The 24909-nt window shown below is 38.4% G+C and overlaps 1 protein-coding gene across 1 annotated transcript in view; it reads left to right on the top strand.

The window, feature by feature from the left end:
* PLEKHH2 (pleckstrin homology, MyTH4 and FERM domain containing H2) overlaps nucleotides 1-24909 on the top strand; it is a 95314-nt gene extending 70405 nt beyond the window's left edge. The window contains exons 22-30 of the mRNA XM_061155512.1: nucleotides 557-734; nucleotides 1611-1766; nucleotides 4279-4376; nucleotides 11157-11298; nucleotides 17608-17753; nucleotides 18799-18928; nucleotides 19679-19765; nucleotides 22108-22245; nucleotides 22793-24909. Of these exons, the coding sequence (XP_061011495.1) occupies nucleotides 557-734; nucleotides 1611-1766; nucleotides 4279-4376; nucleotides 11157-11298; nucleotides 17608-17753; nucleotides 18799-18928; nucleotides 19679-19765; nucleotides 22108-22245; nucleotides 22793-22975 (1258 nt within the window). The 3' untranslated portion in view covers nucleotides 22976-24909. The remainder of the gene's footprint in view (nucleotides 1-556; nucleotides 735-1610; nucleotides 1767-4278; nucleotides 4377-11156; nucleotides 11299-17607; nucleotides 17754-18798; nucleotides 18929-19678; nucleotides 19766-22107; nucleotides 22246-22792) is intronic.

The following is a 24909-nucleotide window of genomic DNA, read 5'->3' as shown; positions in this document are numbered from 1 at the left end:
TTTGTTTGAAGATATTTTCTTATCTTGCTCAGCAGGAATGGCATTAACTTCTGTGTTCTTCAAAAGAGAACTCTTCATCATGCACTGCTTATGTTATCCTGTTCTAGTCTTTATACAGTTATTTTCTTTATATTTGTTAATATAATCACTATATGTTGACCATGTAATGTCTGGTAATTTTAAATTTATTTTGTGATTATAGCAATACAATAATGATGAAGATTGATTTGTGGGAAGTGTGTGGCAAAAGTAAAGACACTAGAATTTGAGAAAGGTGACAGCAGTTAATATTATCACTCAATAATGATAATATTATATTAATATATATCAATATCTATAATATTAAATTTATATAATTGTGATTATGATAATTAACATTATATAATATTAATGTATATTAATATAGCAGTTAATATTATCATTCAATAATGATAATATGCTGTCAACAATTAGCATGATACATTGTAACAATGTACACCAAGGAAAGTTTCCTTAATGGTTGCATATATCTTAATTAAATTTATTCTTAGGTTTTATCTTAAGTTTTGTATTATAGGACAGAATTTGGAAAATATGCCATTTACTGCCAGAGATGTGTAGAAAGAACACAACAGAATGGAGATCGAGAAGCAAGACCCTCAAGAATGGAGATTCTTTCCACCCTTCTTCGAAACCCATATCATCATTCTTTGCCCTTCAGCATCCCTGTGCACTTCATGAATGGAATATATCAGGTAGATTAGACTTTCTACCCAATGAACACGTGCTTAGCCCAGAATCCTGTGTATAACCTCAGTGGTGTTGAGAGGTGGGACTGTCACCCTACTTCTGTCAGCAGCTGGCAGTGATAAACATGCAAATATATTAGATTTTCTGTCAGGATAGTTGAGTTTTGAAACAGTTTTGCTAAAAAACGATGCACACTAAAATATCCATATTGAATGAAATAAGGGAGGATTTTCATTACCATTATAATTCTGATGGAGAAAGCAAAATTACTTCAGTTGTGGGCTTCCCCCAACAGTGTACCAGCTAGGTGAGGAAATGATTACTGACATGGGATGTGTACATGTTTAGTCCCTTTAAAGTCTCCACATCTTAGGAATTCTCTGGGAAAACTATCCAGGCCCTTCCAACTCATATCTAGGTGATTGCCTATTAACTAGCAAATGTATTCCAGAGCTGGCAGTTAGTCTTTTTATCATGGAATTCAGATACTGCATATTAAAGAAAAAAAATTAAATGCTTAAAAGTGTTCATATGTTTAAGTGTATTTCTTTTTTGTTTTTTTCCCCCTTTGCTTGAAGATTACATACTGTTCTGTAGTTCCTAATGGGCCAGCATAATATCTCTGCAAAAGGTTTATAGCTCTCAAATGATCTTTCTATTTTGAATTCATGTCTGTTGACTGAAGCCAGGAATTCTTATGTCAGGCTAATGACTAAGATGACATTAATTTTCTCCAGTGGAACTTTGAAAAAAAGTTAAAGCACCTAGATAAATATATGTTATTAATCATGCATCATGTATGCCCTGTTTCCCCCCTGAAATCTAGGTTTGAAATGTCTGTACCTTTTTATTAAGAGAAGGACTATGTTGTTTCTGTTTAGGTAGTTGGATTTGATGCATCCACCACAGTGGAAGAGTTTTTGAATACTTTGAACCAAGATACAGGAATGAGGAAGCCAGCACAGTCTGGATTTGCATTGTTCACAGATGATCCTTCTGGCCGGGATTTAGAGCATTGTCTTCAAGGAAACATCAAGGTAAAACCAACTCCTTTTAAGGAGGCAGACCCAGCAAACAGGAAAGAAGTTATTCTGCTATTTGCAAAAAGTTTAGTTCAAGACTTTTCAAAAAATATAAGCAATCTAATCTTCATAATAAAAAAATAATTTTTTGGACTTTGTTGAAGCCAAGGAATTCTGAATAAAATCTGTACACACATATATTGTTATTGTTGTTTAGTTGCTAAGTGGTGTCCGACTTTCTGTGACCCCATAGACTGTAGCCCACCAGGTTCTTCTGTCCATGGGATTTTCCAGGCAAGAATACTGGAGTGGGTTGCCATTTCCTACTGCAGGGGATATTCCTGACCCAGAGATCAAACCCACATCTCCTGCATTGGCAGGCAGATTTTTTTTACCACTGAGCCACCAGGGAAACCCCTCACACACATACATCCTATGTGTTAAAGAGAGGAAGCAGATTAATAATAGTAACAATACCCTAAATATTAAGATAGAAAGAGTGGAGGTATGGAAGCTCTAATAAAATGGCTTTCCATTTTATTCATTCACTCAGCAGTATCCATTTAACTGTATATTGTGTCCCAGGGCTTCCTGGGTAGCACAGTGGTGAAGAATCTGCCTGTCAATGCAGGGGACACAAGAGATGCAGGTTTGATCTCTGGGTCAGGAAGATCCTCTGGGGCAGTAAGTGACAATCCACTCTAGTATTCTTGCCTGGAAAATTTCACAGAGAGAGGAAGCTGGCAGGCTGCAGTCCACAGGGTTGCCAAAAGTTGGACACAACTGTGCACTCACACATACACATTGTGTCCCAGGAGCTGGAGCAGACCCTTTGGGGAATATAAAGAAGGAGCAGAAATATTCCCTGCGCATAGTGAACTCCTAATCTTCTTAGGGAAGAGTAGCCTTATACACTGATAACCTTAAAATTGAAAATGATAAATAGTTTTAAGAATGTGGTGCGCATTCTACAGAGGAAGAGATTACATTCAGTGGAAATTAGGGAAGAACTCATCTGGACTTTGACTGGTAGAAAATGCACCAGGCTTCCTTGGTGGCTCAGATGGTAAAGAAACTGCTTGCAATGCAGGAGACGTGGGTTTGATCCCTGGGTTGGGAAGATCCCCTGGAGAAGGAAATGGCAACCCACTCCAATATTCTTGCCTGGAGAATCCCATGGACTGAAGAGCCTGGCGGGCTTCACTCCATGGGGTTGCAAGGAGTCGGATCTGACTGAGCAACTAACACACACAAGAAAATGCACCTGTGGAAATAAAGAAGTGATTCCAGACATAGGGAAGATCATGAGCAAAGACAGAAAATTGGAAGATTCTTTTAAAAATGTTTTCTAGGTCATAGTAAAATAGCTTTAATGAAGTTTCCATCTAGCCATGGCAACGATTAAAAACATAGGATACAGAACCATAAGGAACCTTAGAGAAATAACCCACTTATTTTGCAAATGAGGAAACCAAGGCCTAGAATGAAAAATAACTTATGGCAAATCAAATAGCTGGAACCAGGTCTGGATCCTCTTACTTGACGTGGTCTTTATTGCTCTTGGGAATAAGTACCTTGTTATGGAGTAAAGGTACTTCTCTGATTTGGAGATGAAATATTTGGGGTGAAGCAAGCAATGCATCCATAAGTTCAGAGCATATAAAACATCAGTACTTTCATTTAACTCCCAAAGCCCAGCTGCATTTGCGGAATGATCTGTTGGATCTCCATGGGTTAAATATGCAATATGTTAAAACTCATACTTAGTTCCTTAGGAGTGCTGGTCAGGAGATAGGATTTCCACCCCACTCCCACCTGTTTCTTCAGCTGCATTTTGAGGCATCTAGATAAATGAATGTCTTTTTCCTTGCAGTTTCAAGTATATCCTGTTCAGATCAACAATTCCAAATGTAAATTTTTGAGACAAACATCCCTTGAATACTTTTAATAATTGATCAAGAAGATAAGCTAGTATTTTTGGTTGACTTGAGCTGAGTAAATTTCAGGGGCTTTGGTGAATAATTGCTTACCCCATAATTTTAAAAACTTTCATTTATTATTCTGTAAGTGACAAGATTTTTTTAAATTTATCTTGTTCCTGAAGAATTTTTGTTCTTTCCCCAAGAACCTTAACATTATATTTCAGATTTCTTTGGTATAACTTCAGTTATTCCAATCTTTTTAAACTCAGAAGGCGGAAAAGTTGCTTTTCGGTGACTAAATCATGAAAAAATTCCTGGAATCTTCTTGTTTCCAGTCTCATGCAATCCTTCATTAAGTTTCCTTTTTGAGTAAAAAATTCATGGCCATAGTCCAAAGTTAATGTGTGTCCGAAAGGATAAGAGGACCAAAGAGTGATTTATAATTAAATTCTAAACTCAGAGCTGCAGAAGCTTAAAACAGAAAGCTTCAGTCCATTTGGTTTGATTGTATTAATTGAAAATTTTCAGTCTGTAGACCTGCTTGTCTTCAAAAAATAGCCAATGTGAAAAACATTATGAATCTCCATTTTCTACTTCCCTTCTAGATTTGTGACATTATCTCTAAATGGGAACAGGCTTCTAAAGAACAGCAGCCTGGGAAATGGGAAGGTACGAGAACTGTTCGTCTCACTTATAAAAACAGGTGTGTAATACTATCACCAAGAGCCAAAGAGTATACCCTTATTTTCAAATCATACACCTAAAATTTAGTTTCCTGTTTAATAGCCTTAAAAATTACATTTATTTACATGTTTTCCTAAAATGGTAGCTCTATTTCTGTAGGAAGAAACTGTCACCTAAAATTTTGTCTGTAATTGTAGTAATATCATGAATAGTTGTGTTTTATAAAAATTTGTATTTGGACAAAGATTAGAAGAAAACTATAAGGAAAAAAGTAGTTGCTCTGTTAGGGCAGTTGATACAGTTTTTCACTTTCAAAATTTGCTTTAACACCAATATTACATTTTTTCCATAAGACTGAATATTCAAATATCCTATTGCAGATCTGTAATAAGAATCGTTTGTTTACCCAAGTCTTTTAGAAGTGGTATGTTCATATTCATTCATTCTTGTTCTTTCATATTCTCTCTTCCTCTGTATTTATTGAGCTTCATCTATAAGCCCAGCACTTAGCTGGATGCTTTGGATTAAATAATAATAAACAAACACACAATCCCTGATCTTTTGGAATTTACAGGCTAGTGAGGAAGATAGTTGCTAATTTTTCTCTAAAAGAAAAGTGCATGTCTGTGTGAGAGCCCTTAACAAGAATCCTGTCCTAGACTGGAGGCTTTGGGAGGTTTCTTTGAGGAAATGATGCTTATGTCAAGGTCAGAAGGAGGCTGAGAGTGAAAGCACTGAAACCGGTAGAAAAGGATGTACAAAGCCTGTAGAGGGAGGCTGAGCAGTGTTTCAGGAACTGGGAAAGAGCTGGTAGGACTTGCTCAACAAAGAAAATTTATTTCAGTATTTATTTATTGATTTTTGGCTGTGCCAGGTCTTTGTTGCTCTGCAAGGACTTCCTCTAGTTGCGATCCACTGGTTTCCCATTGTGACGGCGTCTCCTGCTGCCGAGCGTGGGCTCCAGAGCACATGCGCTCAGTAGTTGTAGTGCTTGGGCTTAGTTGCCTCTTGACACGTGGGATCTTCCCAGACCAGGGTTCATACCTGTGTGTCCGGTATTGGCAGGTGGATTCTTAACCACAGGACCACCAGAGAAGCCCACAACAGGTACAGTTTTAATAGACTTTAGCATATGGTCAGAAACTAGGGTTTTCTTTATTCTTTTTTTAAAAACAAAAAACAAGACAAAAAAAAAACCACTTCTTTTCTTCCATGTATGAGCAGAAGGTGGTATTTAATAAACAGTGTTCACTGACCATGTCACATTAACTGTACAACAACAACAAAAACAAAAAATGTATTTTGCTTCTTTTATTTGACTCTTACACTTCATAAAATAAGGGATCTAAGATATCAGAGTAAGAGCCTGGTAGAATTATTGCTGTAGTCTTGACTTTAAAATTTTTAGAGGCCTACTTTTGAAATATGTTCCTAGCTCTGATACTGAGATGTAAGAAGTAAAGGTACTATATAACAGAAAGAATGTAACAGCCTTTGATCCAGTTCAGGATCTCTTTTTCTGATCATTTATCCCAGAGAAATACCCACATAAGTGGGAAAGAGTATTCCAGTAATTTTTGTAACAGTGAAAAATAAATGTGTTATGGGACACATGTTTATTAGTAGCAGAATGGTTAAATAAATATTGTGCATTCATACTGTGGATTCCTCTCATACACTCAGCCACTAAAAGGCCACCACTGTTTGAACAGACGCCTTTGATCTGAATAAAAGGTCCAGGTGGCGGTAGTAATAAGGAACCCACCCGTCAGTCCAGGAGACCTAAGAGATAACATGTTCAATCCTTGGGTCGGGAAGATCCCCTGGAGAAGGGAATGGCAACCCACTCCAGTATTCTTGCCTAGACAACCCCATGGACAGAGGAACCTGGCTGGCTAAGGTCCATAGGATCGCAGAGAGTTGGGCATCACTGAAGCGACTTAGCTCATGAGCCACTAGAGCCTCTCTGTTCAGGGATTCATGAGCTGAGTGATTCACAAGAGTTCTGGGTAATGAGACAGTGACTGTTGAGCTTTGGTATCTAAGATTTTAAAATCCTGTGCTCCTAGAGATATGCAGGATTACTTAGGTAGTAAAAATCGAACAGGCTCTCATCCTGGAGGAATCTGTTTCCACCCTGGCCCTTTCATGACTGGCACAAAACAGCAGCTAGAAGTTAGGACCTTCTAGATGATTGTTTTAGTTCTGTGGTCGCTGGGAGCAGTGATTCTCAAAGTGTGGGTCTTGGATCTGCAGCTTCAGTATCACATGGAAACACATTGAAATGCCCATTATTTGGTCCCACTTCAGACCTATTGAATTAGAATCTCTGGGGAAAAGGCCCCAGAGTCTGTGTTTTAACAATTCTCCAGGTGATTCTTACTCATGCCAAGTTTGGAGAAGCACTGATCCAGAGGTCCATGTTGCTGCCTGTATCTTTTGTGGAAGGAAGCCAGCGCCTGGACCTGACCTGCTTGGTTTTTTTATGTATTTAGAAGAGGTTCTGGAATGCTCCTTTGGTCTTGTTGGCACTAAATGGAATTATGTCCGTGTCTAAGACTATTGCTAATAATGTATATCTTACAAATGCTGAATACATACTGATTTTGACTATGATGGCCACAGTTGGAACCAAAATTAAATGGATGAAATGGAGAAAGGTGGTCTGAAAGAGACATAAGAATAATGTGCCAGCTCAAGCAAATTCCACCAGGAAGGACAAAAGCAGTCATGAATAACACATTGCCTTGTTAGCAAAAAAAAAAAAAAAAACACAAGCAATTTCATGACAGTATCTTTAACATCAGAAGAAAAGCAATTCAACTATAAGGTTTAATCTTTAACAGAAATCTGAAATGGCTGGGTAGCCACAGCTGTGAGAAAGTACTGTTTCTAAATGTGATCATGCTTTGCATATGTGTATAAATAGCTTAGGAAATGAGCCCTAATGCCCAGTGACACAGTTACGAGGGGAACTGGCTGTGACCTACCACACAGCTATAGACTTGATTCTTCATCTGTCAAGCAGCACTGTGATAAGCAAAACTAAAGCACCACCTCTCTTTATCATGGAATTTTTATTTATGTTTAGTAAGTTATAGAATTTTAATTATTTAGATTAGACATTAAAGGTCTAATTAATAGGTTTTGAACTTATTCTCATTTGGAAAACTCTGGTAATAAAACTATTTGGTAATGTTTAAATTCTACTCATATCTATTAATAAACCACTTATTTAATTTGGTTTCTTACCGTCTATTTGAAATTCCAAAATCAAGGAATGTTTTTAACAAAACTAAGCTGGCAAGGGTCTTTCCCTATAGAGAACAGCTCTTCTTGCTCCCCTCTTTGAAACAAAAGTTTATTATCAATAATTCTGTGTTGTTATTATTCTCTGGATCATAGTTTAAGGTTCCCATCTCTGCCACCTTTAGTGCACTGTGAGAGCATGAATATTGAATCCTAAACCAAGAAGCCTCTTGACAGGTCACCTCGTTTATCCCATTTCTTCCAGCTGTGTTCATGTCAAAAAAAAAAAAAGCTCCCTGTATGAAGAGACTGTTGTGGGTCTAAAGACCTCTAGAGAAGAATCATTATCATAGTAGTAGTAATAATAACCACCACCAGTATTTATTGAGCACTTAACCATATACCAGGCCCTGTGCTGAGATCTTTATATGCCTCATCTCATTTAATCCTAACAGCACCTCTCAGTAAGTATTATCATCATCTCTATCTTATAGATGAGGAAACTGAAGCTTTAGAGAGTTAAACCATTTACCCAAGGGTACAGAAGGATTTTTCAAGGTTTTTCTGGCAAATAATTTCCATATTTTTCAATTCTCACCACCATTCATTTATCCATTCATGCCATAAGCATCTCTCCAGTGTCTGCCAGTGCCAGGTCTTATTGAAACCCTAGAGATTCAAAAGTGAATAGATGTTTCCTGCCTTGTAGAATCTTACAGCTCATGTAAGACATGAATTCTTAGTAATGAGACTAATGCCATAGCAGTCACACTCTAGCAGAGCAGTAAAGGACATGGCCTCTGAGAGAAACTGCTGGATTAGCATCCTGGCTCCCCCACTCACTCTGTGGCCATGAGCAAGTCACTCACCATCTCTGGGCCTCAGGTCCCCTCAACGTGAAATGGAGATGGAAACAGTACCTACTTAGGGTCACCTGAAGGACTAAATGTTAGCAGATGTAAAGCAGTTAGATCAGGGCCTGCTTACACAGTAGATGCCCCAATGATATTCACTCTTACTGTGAATATAACATGTCTGGGTGCAAGGTGTCGTGGGAGCGGAGAGGAAGGCTTTGCAGTAGATGACTCCTGAGCACAGGACTAGAGGAGGTGGCCGTAGACGCCGGGGGAGAACAGGGAAGGGAGGACGGGTCACATGGCAGGTTTTGTAGTGTTATCAGCAGGCCATGGTGGACAGAGGAGTGAAGGAAGGCGAAGGGAGAGTGAAGGCAAGCTGCTCCCTCAGTAGGTTTACATGGTGATGAGAAAGGCAACAGTAGGAAACACATGCTCTGAGGACTGAAATCTGGAGCTGGTTGGAGGCTAGCTAAAGGACTACCCAGCAGTACCGGGAGAGCTCTGCCCCATTTGGAGTGGTGTGTGTTTGCTGATATTGGTCCACTTAGTGATGTGGTTTCCATCACACAGTATTCAGTTTCCTCGATGTCAAGTGAGGACATTTGGGAATGCCCCTGCCAGCCAACGCGTGCCCTCCTGCTGTGACAGAAGCCCCACTTCTCTGCTTCAGACCCCTTCAGGGTTGGGGAGCAGTTGGAAGCTAGTCATATTGGGACAGACTTAGATTGTGTTCTGTGGGGCCTTTCCTATTCAAGATCCGTGGGTTTGATTTTCTGACTTCTTTATCATTTGGGGGACTTGTTAGTTCCTCTCCACATTCTCTCCAAATCCCTGTATAGTTGTTGGAGCCCACACTGTTCCATTAGGGGCTTGAGCCTGTGATTCCTACAAGTTGTGTTCCTGTATGTGTGTCTGGAATTGTTTTTCTCTTTTGTGCCTGTACTGCTTCATCTTCCCTTCCTAGGTGCAGTCTCACTGGCATGCCAGAAATGATAGAAGATGCACTTTAGATCTTCTTGTCTGTAGCCATCTGAACATTTGGTTCTTTTCTCCCTCCTATTGTATTACCAATTCAGACTTTTACTAAGAACCTTCCAGTGGCTACACTTAGCTAAATAAACCCTAGTGCATGATAGTGATGAATAAGACAGAGTTCTTAACTTCAAGTGAAGGAAATATGCTAAGTACAAAAATGTTCACATGCCAGAAAAGGAGGACTTTCATCTTAAATTTTATTCTTTTTGTTCTATATCCCTTTGCTGACATCATTTTGAATTTAGAATCTATTTCTGTTACCCAACCATGTTCTTCTACCAGTTAACAGTTTGTCATCACGCAGACACAGATAATTATTTTTTTTCAAGAAATCACTCTGAATGATGGCCCAGGCCAGTGACTCTTAAGCTGGCATGAACAGAAAGAATTATCAGAACAATGGGGAAGAAGAGCTTTTCAAAGTACACCCCCGCCCCCCGCCCATGCTTCCCCTGAGAGTCTGGCCTGCTGCCCTCTCATTTCTTGCTATTTGAGATAATTACCATGAGAAATTTTGTAACTGATGATAGTGTGTCCTCTTCTTCAAGTGGATGGGGGAAAAAAGGCTGGAAATCCAGTTACAGTTAATTGAGCACACACCTGACAAATGTTGGATCTAAATCTCTCTTTTCCTGCCACGGTGTTGTCATGACAATGTTAAGGCATGTCACCATGCTGCTTACCCGCCCCACTGTCACAGTATTTACAGTGTTTACAGGGCTCTCTGCCTGCTCTGTAGCCTAGAGTCAGAGCCTCAGAAACCTCATATAAAGAAGTGGCCCAGTCATTCCCTAGTGGTCCAGTGGTTAGGAATCTTCCTTGCAATACAGAGGACACGGGTTCAATCCCTGGTTGGGGAACTAAGATCCCACATGCTGCAGGGCAACTAAGCTGGTGTGCTGCAACTGCTGGAGCCCTCACGCCGCAACTAGAGAGACTCCACATGCCACAAGGAAAGATCTGCATGGTGCAAAGAAGATTCTGCATGATGCATCTAAGATCCAACACAGCCAAATAAATAAATAAAATTTAAAAGAACAAAGAAACAGTACAGTGATTAAATACAGAGGGTCACTGAATCGATGAAGACCTAGGTGAACAAAAGCCAGATCATATTTCAACAAGTAATGATGATAGCATGTAAGCTATATTTGAGATCCTAGGGCTGTTTATCAGAATGTGGCAAAAAAAAAAAAAAGTCAAAACATTTAAATGTGCAATTACTTTCAGATAGATGTACCATCTTTTAGATTCCTGGAGAAAACTGCCCCCATTTGACCATTTGATATTGATTTTTAATTGAAACCTTCATTTCCTATTCCCTGTTATGTCCAAGGTGTGTAGGAAAGGTCAGGAGTGTTTTTAAAATTGGGTTGATGCACTCCACTGGTGTCAGGTCCTTCCTCAGTAGCAGCTAAGGTATTTCAGGGCATAAAAATATCATAGAAGCACCCCTCAACCTCAGCTTCAGAGCAGTTTTTCTCAGTTTGCTGGTAAATGTTATAAAGAATAGAAATGGAGTTCATCAACAGATCGTAATGTTTGTATCACTGAGAGAACTATTGTTAGAACAACCCCTTATCAGTCCTCTGGATTTCTCTTTACCTTCCTCTTTTGTGAGTATATCATTTAATGAAAAATTTCCTCTTTTTTTACAGATTATATTTCTCAATGCAAGTTCGAGGAGAGACTGAGAGAGAAAAGTTGCTGTTAATGTATCAGACAAATGATCAAATAGTAAATGGACTTTTTCCTCTGAACAGGGACCTGGCATTAGAAATGGCAGCTCTTTTAGCTCAGGTAACTTCCATGTTATGTAGAGCAATATTTTGTAAAGATAAAATGCTAATTTCTTCACTGAATTAAACATACTAAAACAATATACTTTTCATAATTCTTCAAATTCAGTTTGCTGTGATTAACACCTTAAGAATTACAGGCATTATAATTACAGTTTGACTCCCATTGCTGACAACTGCGGTGATGTAGAATGAGACAATGTACCATAAAGAGAACCTAGTTTCTTAATTGTCTTGAAAATATCCCACTAGGTTTTGCATTTAATAAAGGATTTTGAGTGTTGAGCTGTGGGGTTGTGGATGCCTTGCTGAAAATGTTCAGTAAACAAGTAAGATCAGTCTTTAAAAAGCTAAAACATTTTCTTCTATTGATATTTGCCTGTTATGTCAATTAAGATTAAATTAAGATGACTATAAACTGCACATGCAAATTAATAGTGACAATCAAGAAAGAAATATTGGTATTATTTGACCCTCAGATAGAAAGTGTTGGGGCCCAGGGCAGTCTGCCCCCAAATATGCCTCAGTGGCATGTTGATTATTTTGAATTAAAGTTACTTTAGAAACAACTGGTGGAAAAAAATGATATATACTTAAAAAACACTCTGACCTCTCTCTTTTGCCCTAAAAGCTGAAAATAAATCTCCCATGTGAAGGTATCCTCCCTGTAGGAGGAGGATAGAAAGCATCCTTGTCAACAGTTAGGGAATTCAAGGCTAAGAAAGTTGTATAAGCAAACTGTTACTACTTCACTAGTCTTCTACCCCAAACACAAACCTCTTTGTTTTGTTAGATTTTGGTAAGTAATTGTTTCTTTGTCTAAAAATGATATAAATAGCTTGCTTTGGTCATTTCAGGGGTTTTGTATCTATAAGAGGGCTTCCCTGGTGGCTCAGTGGGTAAAGAACCTGCCTGCCAATGCAGGAGATGCAAGAGACATGGGTTTGATCCCTGGGTTGGGAAGATCCTCTGGAGGAGGACACAGCAACCGACTCCAGTATTCTTGCCTGGAGAATCTCATGGACAGAGGAGCCAAGGGGTCTACTGTCCATAGGGTCGCAAAGAGTCAGACATGACTAGAATGACTTTGCATGCATACAGCGTATCTATGAGACCTCTGTGCATTCAGCTGGTTCACTTCTCCTGATAATCTGTCTGGTGTCAATTTAATTATTAGACCGAGTTGAAGTTCTCTAGATGGTTAGTGGGGAGAAATCTCCCCCTCCCCAGCGGGAGATAGGCATTCTGGTGTGTCTGTAGTCAAGACGGACATGTGCTTTGTCCTCTCCTCCATTCTGCCGACATTTTCATGGTCCTGGGGATCTGCCAGAGCTCCCGCCATTACATCAGTGTTCCAGGCATCAGAATAGAGGAAGAACTGAAGAAGGGCTTGCCTTCCTACCTTTGAGAATCTTCCTAGCAGTTATATAGAACGCTTCCATTTATGTTTCTTTGGTCAAACTTAAGTCACCTGACCTTGCCAACTTACTAGAGAGACTAGAAAATGTGGTCTCAGCTGGGCAGCAATGAGCCTTAAAAAACACAAAGTTTTTATTACTCAGAAAGATAATGGTCTTTGAGATGGTCATGAGAGGCAATGCGCAGTCTCTACCCAACCTGCACATTTTAATTAAGGGAAAATGGTGTGTTGTTGGCTTAGATTCCCCAGTGTTTTTGGTCTTCTCACTCCTTCTACCATCTCAGGACATCTTAGTCATTCTCTTCATTTTATCTACCACCAATGCCCATGATTCCCAAATCTTTTCTCTCAGCTCATATTGCTTTCATGGGCTCCTTAAGTTCAGCATACCAGGAGCTAATTGTCTTCCTTTTTCTTTCTTCACATTTGCATCTTCACTGTGACACTGCCTCTGTTCGATCTGCCAGTTCAGTTCAGTTCAGTCGCCTAGTCGTGTCCAACTCTTTGCTACCCCGTGTACTGCAGCACGCCAGGCTTCCCTGTCCATCACCAGGAACTTGCTTAAACTCATGTCCATCGAGTCGGTGATGCCATCCAACCATCTCATCCTCTGTGACCCCGTCTCCTCCTGCCTTCAATCTTTTCCAGCATCAGGATCTTTTCCAGCGAGTCAGTTCTTCACGTCAGGTGGCCAAAGTATTGGAGTTTCAGCTTCAGCATCAGTCCTTCCAGTGAGTATTCAGGACTGATTTCCTTTAGGATGGACTGGTTGGATCTCCTTGCTGTCCAAGGGACTCTCAAGAGTCTTCTCCAACACCACAGTTCACAGGCACCAATTCTTCGGCGCTCAGCTTTCTTTATAGTCCAACTCTCACATCCATACATGACCACTGGAAAAACCATAGCTTTGACTAGATGGACCTTTGTTGGCAAAGTAATGTCTCTGCTTTTTAATATACTGTCTAGGTTGGTCATAACTTTTCTTCCAAGGAGCAAGTGTCTTTTAATTTCATGGCTGCAGTCACCATCTGCAGTGATTTTGGAGCCCAGAAAAATAGTGTCTCACTGTTTCCATTGTTTCCCCGTCTATTTTTCATGAAGTGATGGGACCGGATGCCATGATCTTAGTTTTCTGAATGTTGAGTCTTAAGCCAACTTTTTCACTCACACATCTGGTGGCTGATGCCGGCCATTATTTGGAACTTACGTCAATTGGAACACCTGCTTGTCCCCTCTTCAAGTGTCTGCTTGTGCTTCCTCACAGAATGGTGGTAGGATGACAAGAGCAGTGTCCCAGAAGAGACAATATGTGGAAGCTGCCATTTTCCTAAGGTTGGGCCTAGAAACTGTGCCCTGGTGGTTTGTCAGGCAGCACTGATAATACAGTAAACTGGAATGGAGATGCAGAGAAAAATGTGAATCACCGTGTCATTCCCTTGTTTACATGGAAGGACTGTCATGAGCTAAACTCTTCTTGCCCCTCCAGCCTCATCTCTTCATGCTCTCTACCTTGAACTTTATGGTCCTAAGTTGTATATGATTCACTTATTCTTTCTTCTTATGCTTTACTTGTTTGTCTCCTCTGTTTAGACACCTCTAATCCCATGCCTACCTGTTAACTTCAGCTGATCCTTTCATTTTTATCTTGGGTATCACTCATACCAGAAACCCTTCTTGAATTCTTCCTGGATGGGTTAAGTGTTCCTCTTAAGGTTTTGGCAATGCCTTGCACGTATCTATTACTGTCCTGACCCCAGTGGCCTTCCTGAAAGCAAGCGCTCTCCTTATTCATCTTTGTATCTAGCACAGTGCTTTACACACAGTCCATTCTCCATCATGTTCTTGGGTGCATGAATAGTTGATAATTTAGTTTACTTTCATATCAACTTTATGGTCATCAGACTCTAAAGCATTCATGCTACACTAAGTATTCCCTTTTTGCAATGATAAAAAGCTGAGGAAAGAACTAAGTCACATATTGTCTTGATGATAGGGTTAGGAGTAATTTCTTATCATGTGCTGTTCTAGGCTTTGATTGAGTCACAGATGCTCTGTTAAAAGCACTTTCATTTTTGCTAAAATTTAAGTTCGTTTTCTTAATTTTTAATTTTGTGGGAAAAGAAAATATTATCTCCAGGAAAAATTATCACATTCTTTGGAGATACATACTTCTAAAATTTTAGATGAATTTTTGAAAGGAGTAGAAAGGTAAAATGATACATCTAGAAAATTCTGAGTGCTTTACTAACTAAAAAGTGTAATTTCTCCATCTACAAAAGGAAAAGTAAATAATACTTCTGATCACTTCCTCAGAGTAGTTTTTGCAGAGGTAAATGAAATATACTAAGGAAATCTGAGCTTTGTAGAAGATAAAGTTATTTCTGTTGTAATTTGAGGATTTGTAGGTCCTTGTTGATATCTTCTGTCTTAATCAGGAAGTTCTTGGAGCTGATGTTATTATTGTATATGGTGTCTGGTAATGTGCCACGTTGATGTGAGGCATATGGGGAAAGCACGCATGCTCAGTTGCTAAGTTGTATCCCACTTTGTGTGACCCCAGGGACTTCTCCTTTGGAGGAGGCAGTGGCAACCCACTCCAGTATTCTTGTCTGGAGAATTCCATGGACAGAGGAGTCCATGGGGTTGCACAGAGTCGGACACGACTGAACAACTTACACAGACACATGGACTATAGCCCGCCAGGCTCCTCTGTCCATGGAATTCTCCAGGCAAGAATACTAGAGTGGGTTGCCATGCCCTCCTCCAAGGAATCTTCCTGACCCAGGGATTGAACCCACGTCTCTTATGTCTCCTGCATTGGCAGGCAGGTTCTTTACCACTCATACCACCTAGGAAGCCCCGTATGGGAAATACCTAAGTTGACTCTCCAAATATTTGGAGTTAATTCTCCAAACATTTATTGTGATCATTCTGTGCTACACAGTATGCCTGGGGCCAGAGAGAGTGACCTTGAACTTGAATATTGCATTACAGGGTTCCCTAACAGCCAGGGTTGCCTTAGATAGCTTACTATGTTTGTAACTGTTGTTTGTACAACTGCCATATCCTTGGAGGTTAAATCCTGATCTGAGGGTTCACAGTTAGCTGTGCTGAGTACTGCCTGCTGATAGGTGGGGACAATGAAAAGCTTGCTCTGGGGGCAGGATTTCAGTGTATTTGAAGAGCAGATGGACAACTTTATTTGGTGTGAGGAAATTAGAATAATACCTCACAAGATGGTGAATGACAGGGAAACCTGGTGTGTTGCAGTCCATGGGGTCACAAAGAGTTGGATCGGACTGAGCGACTAAACAACAACTGATTAGATAGGAGATGGGAGTGAAAAAGTTGAACAGCAAAGCCAAACCAAGAACAGGGAACCTAGAAAATTATAATAATTGATTTTAAGAGCAAAGCTTAGCTGAGGAATTTAGACAGTAGCTAGTCAGAGTAAGAACTAGATAAGAGAAGTCACAGGAGTCAGAATCTCAGAGGCATGTGCCAACAGCTTACCTGGAGACAGAGAAACCCTTTTGAGATAGAGAACCAGTGCTTTCTGTAGGACCATCTCAGTCATGATGGAACCCTCCATCTGCTTGTTGGGGTGTGTTATAGGTAAGGATGTGGGTGTTCAATGTGCCTCCCACCCCATCTCGCTCATTGAACCCTCTTTGGTACCATATACAAAGAAAGCATTTAACACAGTTTATCACAAGTATATATTTATTCTTCAGTCTCCTCTACTAGACAGTAAACTCTTTGAGGACAGGAATTGTGCTCAACTGTTTTCTTTCTCATATAAATTAGCACAGTGCCTGACATATAATGAGAACTCAGTACAGGTTTGGATGAGTGAATGGGTGGGAGAATGGATGGAGAGAGGGAAGGATGGATGGATGGATGGTTTGATGGGTTGGTAGAGGGGTGGCATCTGTGTAGTCTGTTAATAGAAATAAGGATTAAACATTCTTTCATTCAGGGAAAAAAGGTAATGAAGGGCTTTGTTTCCAGAACAAATGGAACAATAGTTTGAGGGGATGCATACAGTCACATTTATGGAGAAAATCTAGGAAGTGATGAGAATGTAGTACTTGCTCCCATTATATTCAGTAGAGACCCTTAAAAAGTGCAAGTAATACTTTTAAAAGATTTTTCATAGCTTTATATCTATTTTTTATTTCTAACTTCTATTTTGCCTTATTATCACCAACCAAAATTGTACCTTTAAAATGAAAAATTAGAGTGTTGTTACAGGCAATAGTAAAGTGACCTTGAGCAAATATTGTACTATCAGATTTTAACCTAGGATGATTAATATAGAAATGAAACTATATCGTATCATGTTGGTCACTCAGTCGTGCCCAACTCTTTGCAAGTCTGTGGACTGTAGCCCTTCAGGCTCCTCTGTCCATGGGATTTCCCAGGCAAGAATACTGGAGTGAGTTGCCATTTCCTTCTGCAGGGGATCTTCCCAACCCAGGAATCAAACCTAAATGGCAACCCACTCCAGTACTCTTGCCTGGAAAATCCCATGGACAGAGGAGCCTGGTAGGCTACAGTCCATGGGGTCACAAAGAGGCAGACATGACTGAGTGACTTCACTTTCACCTTCACTTCCTGCGTTGCAGGCAGATTCTTTACCAGCTGAGCCACCAGGGAAGCCCGCAGGGAATTCTTGAATTGTAGACTTGTCTCATAATTAAACTTCAAGTGGAATTTAGATTTAAATAATAGTATTTATATATGATCACAAATTCCATAATCACACGATCATGACAAATAGATTTATATATTGTATGTTACAGTGCTTAGAAAAAAATAAAACTAATTTTCTTTCTAAAAATTCTTTTAAAATATCCTCTATTTTCTCTTTTTTGGGTTTCCAATTAGGTGGAGATTGGAGATTTTGAAAGACCTTTTTCCACTCCAGCAGGTCATGTTACTAATCAGTGCAAAGCAAATCAAACTCTAAAACAAGTCATAGAGAAATTTTATCCTAAAAGGTATAGAGATGACTCTTCTGAAGAACAGCTAAGGTAAAGAACTGTTTAAAGGGCAGATGTGCACTAGTTTTTCAGTGATATTTTTCTGTACAAATTTTAAAGATGAAAAAAATTATATGTAACGATTTGCTCAAGATTTTCAAAGTACTGTTGAATACCAAGAGGTTATAGTTCTTTTTATTTGAGATGTGTCTGGAAACTTTAGTAACTAGATTTAAACTTTTTCAATAAGAAAAGTATCTGCCTTAAGATTTTCTTTTTATTTGATCTTATTCACTCTTGTCCAAATTAATCTTGCTAATAAATAAAAGGAAAAATCAGCTAATATGTTTAATTTTATGAAATGTTTACCAAAAATTTTTTACCTCTTAGGGTATTACATTATAAACAAATTGGAATAAAAATAAAGTATCTTCTTACACAAGTTTTTTAATAAAAATTTTAAATTCCACTCTACTAATTTGGAGTTTTGATTTTTGAAACCTTGTAAAGAAAAGGCATAGATTCAAAAACAGAGGCAAATCCAATTCACCATGACGTTTTTTAAAACAGAAATATTTGTGATTAGTCTGTTGTCTCTGTAGCATAAGTGGTTGCCTTCATGATTTTATTTAAGAAGTTTCCCCTGCACCCAGCATCTCTCCGAGCCAGGAGTGGTAGCACCTAAATTCCACCGTTGGGGAGTCATTCTTCAGTCTCCAGTTCTTGTACTTCTTTAAAAATGAAAGTCATTCCCATGAGATTCTAGGCTAGTTATGCAAAGGTTTGATGTTAGCTTATCAGATTTTAAATTTTTACCTGAAGGGAGTGGGGAGCAGGGAACCTAGGTCATACTGAGAGCACTAACAGATAGGGGAATTTGGTGAAAGGAATGCTACACAAGGGACAAGGGGTGCACAGTGCTAAGAATGGGTGCCACTAAACCACAGCTTCCCCTGGGTAGGTCTCCCCTGGGGAGCGTCCCCGTGAGTAGGTCTCCCAGTGGTGTCTAGGATTGGCTCAACAAGAGCTTTATCTCGGGAGGATGATACATTGTTTGTGTTTTTCTTTTGTGTTTTTATTTTTTATTATTTTTTAGGCAGCTTTGCCAGCGACTGTCAACCAGATGGATGGCCCTCCGAGGACACAGTGCTGCTGACTGTGTGCGAATCTATTTGACAGTCGCCAGGAAGTGGCCATTCTTTGGTGCCAAGTTGTTTCTTGCAAAAGTAAGAAATGGTAGGGGGAGGCTATCCAGTTTAGTAGAATATAAAGTGATAACCATGACCCCAGGTTTAGTATATTCAACTTTTTAAAGGAAAATAAGGGAATTTCCAACAATATAAAGAAAACCATGACAGGACACTGAGGAAAGAGCAGGAAAGCCACTGGTATCTCTGCCTTTTCCCTTCTGCTCCTGTGTAACCTGCCAAAATCATTTCTTACACTCAGAAGGCTTAATCAGTAGACTGAAGACAGCCGCTTAGCTCTGCTTTCTTCTCTTTATTCATTCATCCATCCACTCATTTGTATTATTTGGTAATTGTGAATTTTGTTTGCCAAACACAGAGCTGAGCTCTAGGGATACAGAAGCCCATAGTTTCAGATGAGTTATTCTCACACTTTTCAGGAACTCACAACCAGTGTTGCAATAGGTCTGGAAACCACTGATGGTTAAGATGACATGACCCTGAGGAAGGAGAGGCAAACCCTGCTAGGGGTTAGATTAAGTGGCCTGTCCAAATACACATGTTAATAAATGACAGATGTGGCTCTCGAACCCAAATTCAAGACCCAAATTTGGGTCTCCTAATTCACTATTCTTTCCATTATACCACACTGTCTACTCCTCAAGTGAGATTTTTAATAATAAGATGTTGTTGCTGTGGTTCTTAGAAATGTCGTACTGCATTTAGACTAAAACATTTCTGTAATTTTGCTTAGCATCTATTATATAGTGTATTTTCACCTCTTCATAGCCCATAACCCCATCATCCCTTGGAAGTACGTTCATGTGGCTGGCTATACATGAGGATGGTTTAAGCATCTTAGAATACAACTCCATGGTAAGATTAAATCCTTAAGTTTTGCATTGAGTCAACTATTTCCATTGCTCAGTGTGCCATAAACAGAAGGTAATGATACCTTAATCTTGTTTTTCTTACACACAGAAAAATATCCTTCCTAATACTATATCATGAAGTCATTTTACAGATACAACCATTATTACAATTTAATCTTTTAAAACAAGATTAGACAGGCTATGTATTATGTATGAGAAAAATATTAAGATACCATGACTAAATTGCAGTCACGGTTGTATTTGTAAAATGACCACTCATTTATAGTGTTCAGAAGATGGCTTCCTGTGTAAAATAACATTAAGATAACATATCTCTTGAAGATAATATTAAGGTATAACATTAAGACAACATTAAGATATCTCTTGAAGATAACATTAAGGTAGAAACTTTAGTTAGCAAAATTTTAAATTCAGTTTCACTGAAGCTTCTGTAACAATTTCTATACTTTGCCATAATATCACTTACATATTCACTTGAACATATACAGTATCTTAGAGTTATTTACATGATTAATTATAAAGTCAAACTGTGATTTTTATTTATTCATTTGTTTATCTGAAATTCACTTTATTTTCTATCATATTATATATATATATCAGATTACTTAAAAAAAAATTTTTTTTTAACCTGGTGGACAGGGATTGCTCAATTCACCTGGTAGGTGTAGTGGGCTCTCCTACTTGTGGCTATAGTCAGGATCACTGAGAATTTCTTGGAAATGAGACTATCCTTTAGTGTTTTAGTTACTGTTTCTCCTTATAACTGTTGAAAACTCTTTTGAAGGTGTTTATATTTCTTGAATGGGCTTCCCCATGGTTCAGCGGTAAAGAATTTGCCTACAATGCAGGAACCACAGGAGACATCGGTTCAATCTGGGTGGAAAAGATCCCCTAGAGGAGGGCATTGGCAACCCACTCCAGTGTTCTTGCCTGGAGGGTCCCATGGACAGAGGAGCCTGGCAGGCTACAGTCCATAGGGTTGCAAATAGTCGGACATGACTGAAGCGACTTAGCGCGGCATGGCATGTTTCTTGAATGCCTTTTAGTTCTTGAATAAACAATCTGAAGATAGATTATAAAGCCAGTGACTTAAAGTCAACAAAAATTTTACACCAGTATTGAGTTACCTTGGCTAAGTAAACCAGTTTGTTGATTCTGAGAGATGGATGTACAGACCAGGAGATTAACACTGCTGGCCTGCAACAGGGGAGGTGTCCAGTAATGGGATGATGTGCTCCAGGTCTTGCAAGCTAATCATTAAATACACAGATTCCTTTCCTTTTAGGCTGTACATCTTTGAATTATATTTTAAAAATTGTTTTAGTAACACATTGGGGAAAAGTATTTGCTGCATGTATGACAAAGAATTGTTATCCTTTAGGAACGTGGATGTCTTCCAGATAGTAAAGAAATGATGAACATAGCAATAGACAAATGGGCTAAGGCAGTTCACAGAAGAAATACTAATATTCAGTAAATGTATTTTTAAATGTTAATCTCACCATCAATCAAGTAAATTCAGTTTAATACAGTGAGATTCTACTTGTCACCAACCAGATTGGCAGAGCTTCAAACAAACGATGGTATCCTGTGTTATCAAGACTGCAAAATGCTGGAAATGTAAATGGGTATAATGTTTCTGAGTTTCAAAAGGTTACTTTTTTGAGATAGCAATTTTAACTGTTGAGGTTTATAACCATAGAAATAATTATTCTAAGTGTATTATGAAATATGTCCCAAAATATTCATTGCAGTAAGATAGTAACAAAAAATTTAAATATTCTTCAATGGATTAGTTAAATAATGTCTGTGTCTATAAAATCTAAATAAATGTCTATAAAATCATTTAAAATGATTTTATACAATAGCAAGTATGTTCAGTGTCATGGAAAGATGTTCATAACATGCTGTTAAGTTAAAAGAAGCAGAAAGTTAAAAAAGAAATAGTATGCTTGATACTGGTTATGTTTACATATATCAAGATCTGTTTATCAGGGTGAACTACATGGATTTGCCAATATTTGACCATTTTTTAGCTTAAAAAAGCATCAGGTTCATATGGTTCAACCAGATAGGTAGGCAGGCAGATAGACAAATATATAAAAAACTTTAAGGACAAATACAGTGTAATGCTACGTAAATAGTTACTGGTACACAGCAAATTCAAGTTTTGCTTTTTGAAACTGTATAGAATTAAAAATATTTTCCATCTACAGTTGTTTTCCATCTGTATCAGCATCTTAATGGAGATATATGTTATTAATCATCTCTCATCTTTCTTTGAAAATAGTGTATAACATATTTACTTTTTTCTTCTCTTTGAAGAGGTTAATAGTCAGCTATGTATACAAGAGTCTAATGACCTTTGGAGGTTATCAAGATGATTTTATGGTGGTCATTAACAATGCACATTCAAAGGACAAACCAACAGAGAAATTGATTTTTGCTATGGCAAAACCTAAGGTGAGTAGAAGCCTTTATGCTAACTTTTTTATGCTAGTTTTTCTCACACTAAAATATTAATTGTGCAAAGACTTAAATTCTTGATGGGAAAACAAACTGCTTATAATCATACAGTCATAGGTCCAAATTTTGGCTTACAACTTCTCCTTAAGCCTTGGTTTCTTCATCTAAAAAATGGTATAATGTTCCTTTATTTTTTTTTTTCTGAATTAAGAATTAAATGAGGGAATCAATTGTAAATACTATATTACTACACGATCCATGGTTAGTTTAATCCATGGATGTGGAACTATGGATACAGAGGATCCGTGGCTGCAGAGGGGCACTGCAGAGTTACACACAAATTTCTGACTGCTCAGAGTGTCAGGGTCCCTAAGCCCTGTGTTGTTCAAGGGTCAGCTGTACTCCACTGTCTGATCTGGTTGAAAGGGAATTCTGGTGGCCTGGGCACTTGCAGATGGAAACCACTCATAGCCAACCCTTCACTCTCTTTTGAAAATGATGAGAACTTCTCAAGAGGATAACAATTCCACTTTTCTTGTTTTAGATTCTTGAAATCACCCTTTTGATCGCCAGCTACATAAACAACTTCTACCAGCAAAAGGCGGTTCACCACCTCTCTGCTCCAGCGCTGCTCTCAGCTCAGACCCAGGGTTTCCAAGCCAGGGTGATGGGAAGCCAGCCCCTTCTGGCAAGCAGCAGACCAACCAAAGGCCCCACTTTGCTCTGAAAGCTCAGGGGCCTAAACATCTCCCCCTGTCCTCTAAGCAATGGCTGCATCAGCTCCAAATAAGTTCATTTACATCCTGGCAGCATGACACCCACACAGTAGTAGTCCATTCTTTAAAAATAATGGGAGTTACTCTCTTCCATTTGATTCATAGATATTCAAATAAATGCTTGTAATAAAACTTAAACACACACACACATAAAACCTAAACAAATTTTACCACATGCTGATTTTCTTTTAGCTGAGCTGGGTTAGAATTTGCCATTTTTTCCCATCACCTTTTCCTTTGCCATCAGACACATCAAGCCTTTTTTTCTCTTAAAAAAAATATTCTAGCAATCTTTAGAAAGGGAGATTCAAGGGAATTTTGCCAAACTCTCATTTGGCAAACCAGTTGATTATTTGGACATGCTCACTGCCACAAAATTATGTACTATAATTAAATGTGCTTTTAATTAATGATATGGTGTTTAGAAAGAAGTAGAGTATACAATTTAAGAAGCAGCTGCTGGGTGGTGTTGAAGGGTAAGTTTTTAGTTCTATGAATCACTGTGTGAAAAAGCAGGCGCTAGGTAACCAGAACCTCCAATGTGGTTTTAGAAAGTATACCCTGTCACCTTTTCAGATCACTGGAGTGTAAAACTTAAAATGAAACATTGATTCCTGACATTCCTTAGCTATCAACATAACCCAAGTTCCCTGGAATATTGCCCACATTTCATTCCACTGGTGCTGGGTCATCTTGACCTTGCTTTGTTAAATAATATCTTTGAAAACAAAGAAATTTTAAAGCTTTGCTTCACACAGTCTTTTAAATTATAGTTTGAAAATAAATTCCCCAAAATATTTTTTTTAAAGAAAAGAGAAAGTAACTCTTCTTCAAAGGAGATAAATTTTAGTTGAGTCTAGAAACCTATTGCTTTCCTAGGTTACATAAATGGTCAGTACATTCCAGTTTGTGTCAAAATAAAGTACTTATTATTATTCATGATGAAAATGAAACTGTGATAAGACATGAAAATTATATTGTAAAAATGTTTAATTGAAATAGTAATCAGGAATATACTTAATTTTATTTATGTGTAGAATATTTTTTATTTATATTTTGGACATATATTTATCACTTTGTGTATTGTATTTTTTTTAACCAGTTGGGGAAAAAAAGTTAGCTGCTGAATTAATTTGTTGGCGAGCCTTCTTGTTTTCTTTTTTGCTGCTTTCTCCCTGTGGCAATGTACTGTTCTCACACTAAGCCTTTTAAAAATGTTCCATCCTACGTTAGCATCCTTAGAAAGAGCAGAGCCAAGAAATACACTGATCAAGTAAGATTGTGCTTTATTGATAATGACAAAGGTCGAAACCACCCATAGAAATACATTGCTATTTACTAGTTCTCCTAATCTTTTGAGCCACAGCCACTCACTGTGTAAGCAAATTAATTTTTGAGAATAAACTGGTTACCAGTTTGGGATGACTCTCAGGCACCTTTTGGCTGGGATACGGTGGAGTTTCTAAGTTCCCAGAAAACCGTTTAATAATCATTAGTTGGTGAGCCAGAGGCTTGGCAGAGCTGTTACATATGTATGAGGACTTTATTCTCAGGCAGTAGTTAGTTCACCATGTGGTAAGCCCCCCCCTAAAATCTTCTAATATAAATGAATAGTGAAGGCTTAGCTTAAATGGTAGTACCCTAGACTTGGCATTTATTTTTGATAGAGCAGAGTTAAAATATTTTGATGGAAAGAAATCAATTTTCTGTAACTGATGATGTGAAAATTTTATTTTCTGGGAAATTACTTTTATATAGCCATTTAAAAATTCAAAGTATGTTATTATGATTGGTTACAAGAGAATAATGTTACATGTTTAATTGTAATATTTGTCTCCTATCATTTTCCTCCCTTTCAATCATAATAAATGATTTACAAAACCCA

This window comes from Dama dama, chromosome 11 (assembly GCF_033118175.1).
Source record: "Dama dama isolate Ldn47 chromosome 11, ASM3311817v1, whole genome shotgun sequence".
Lineage (NCBI taxonomy): Eukaryota > Metazoa > Chordata > Mammalia > Artiodactyla > Cervidae > Dama > Dama dama.
The sequence above is the reverse complement of the archived record's forward strand: the minus strand, read 5'-3'. Positions and strand labels throughout refer to the sequence as shown.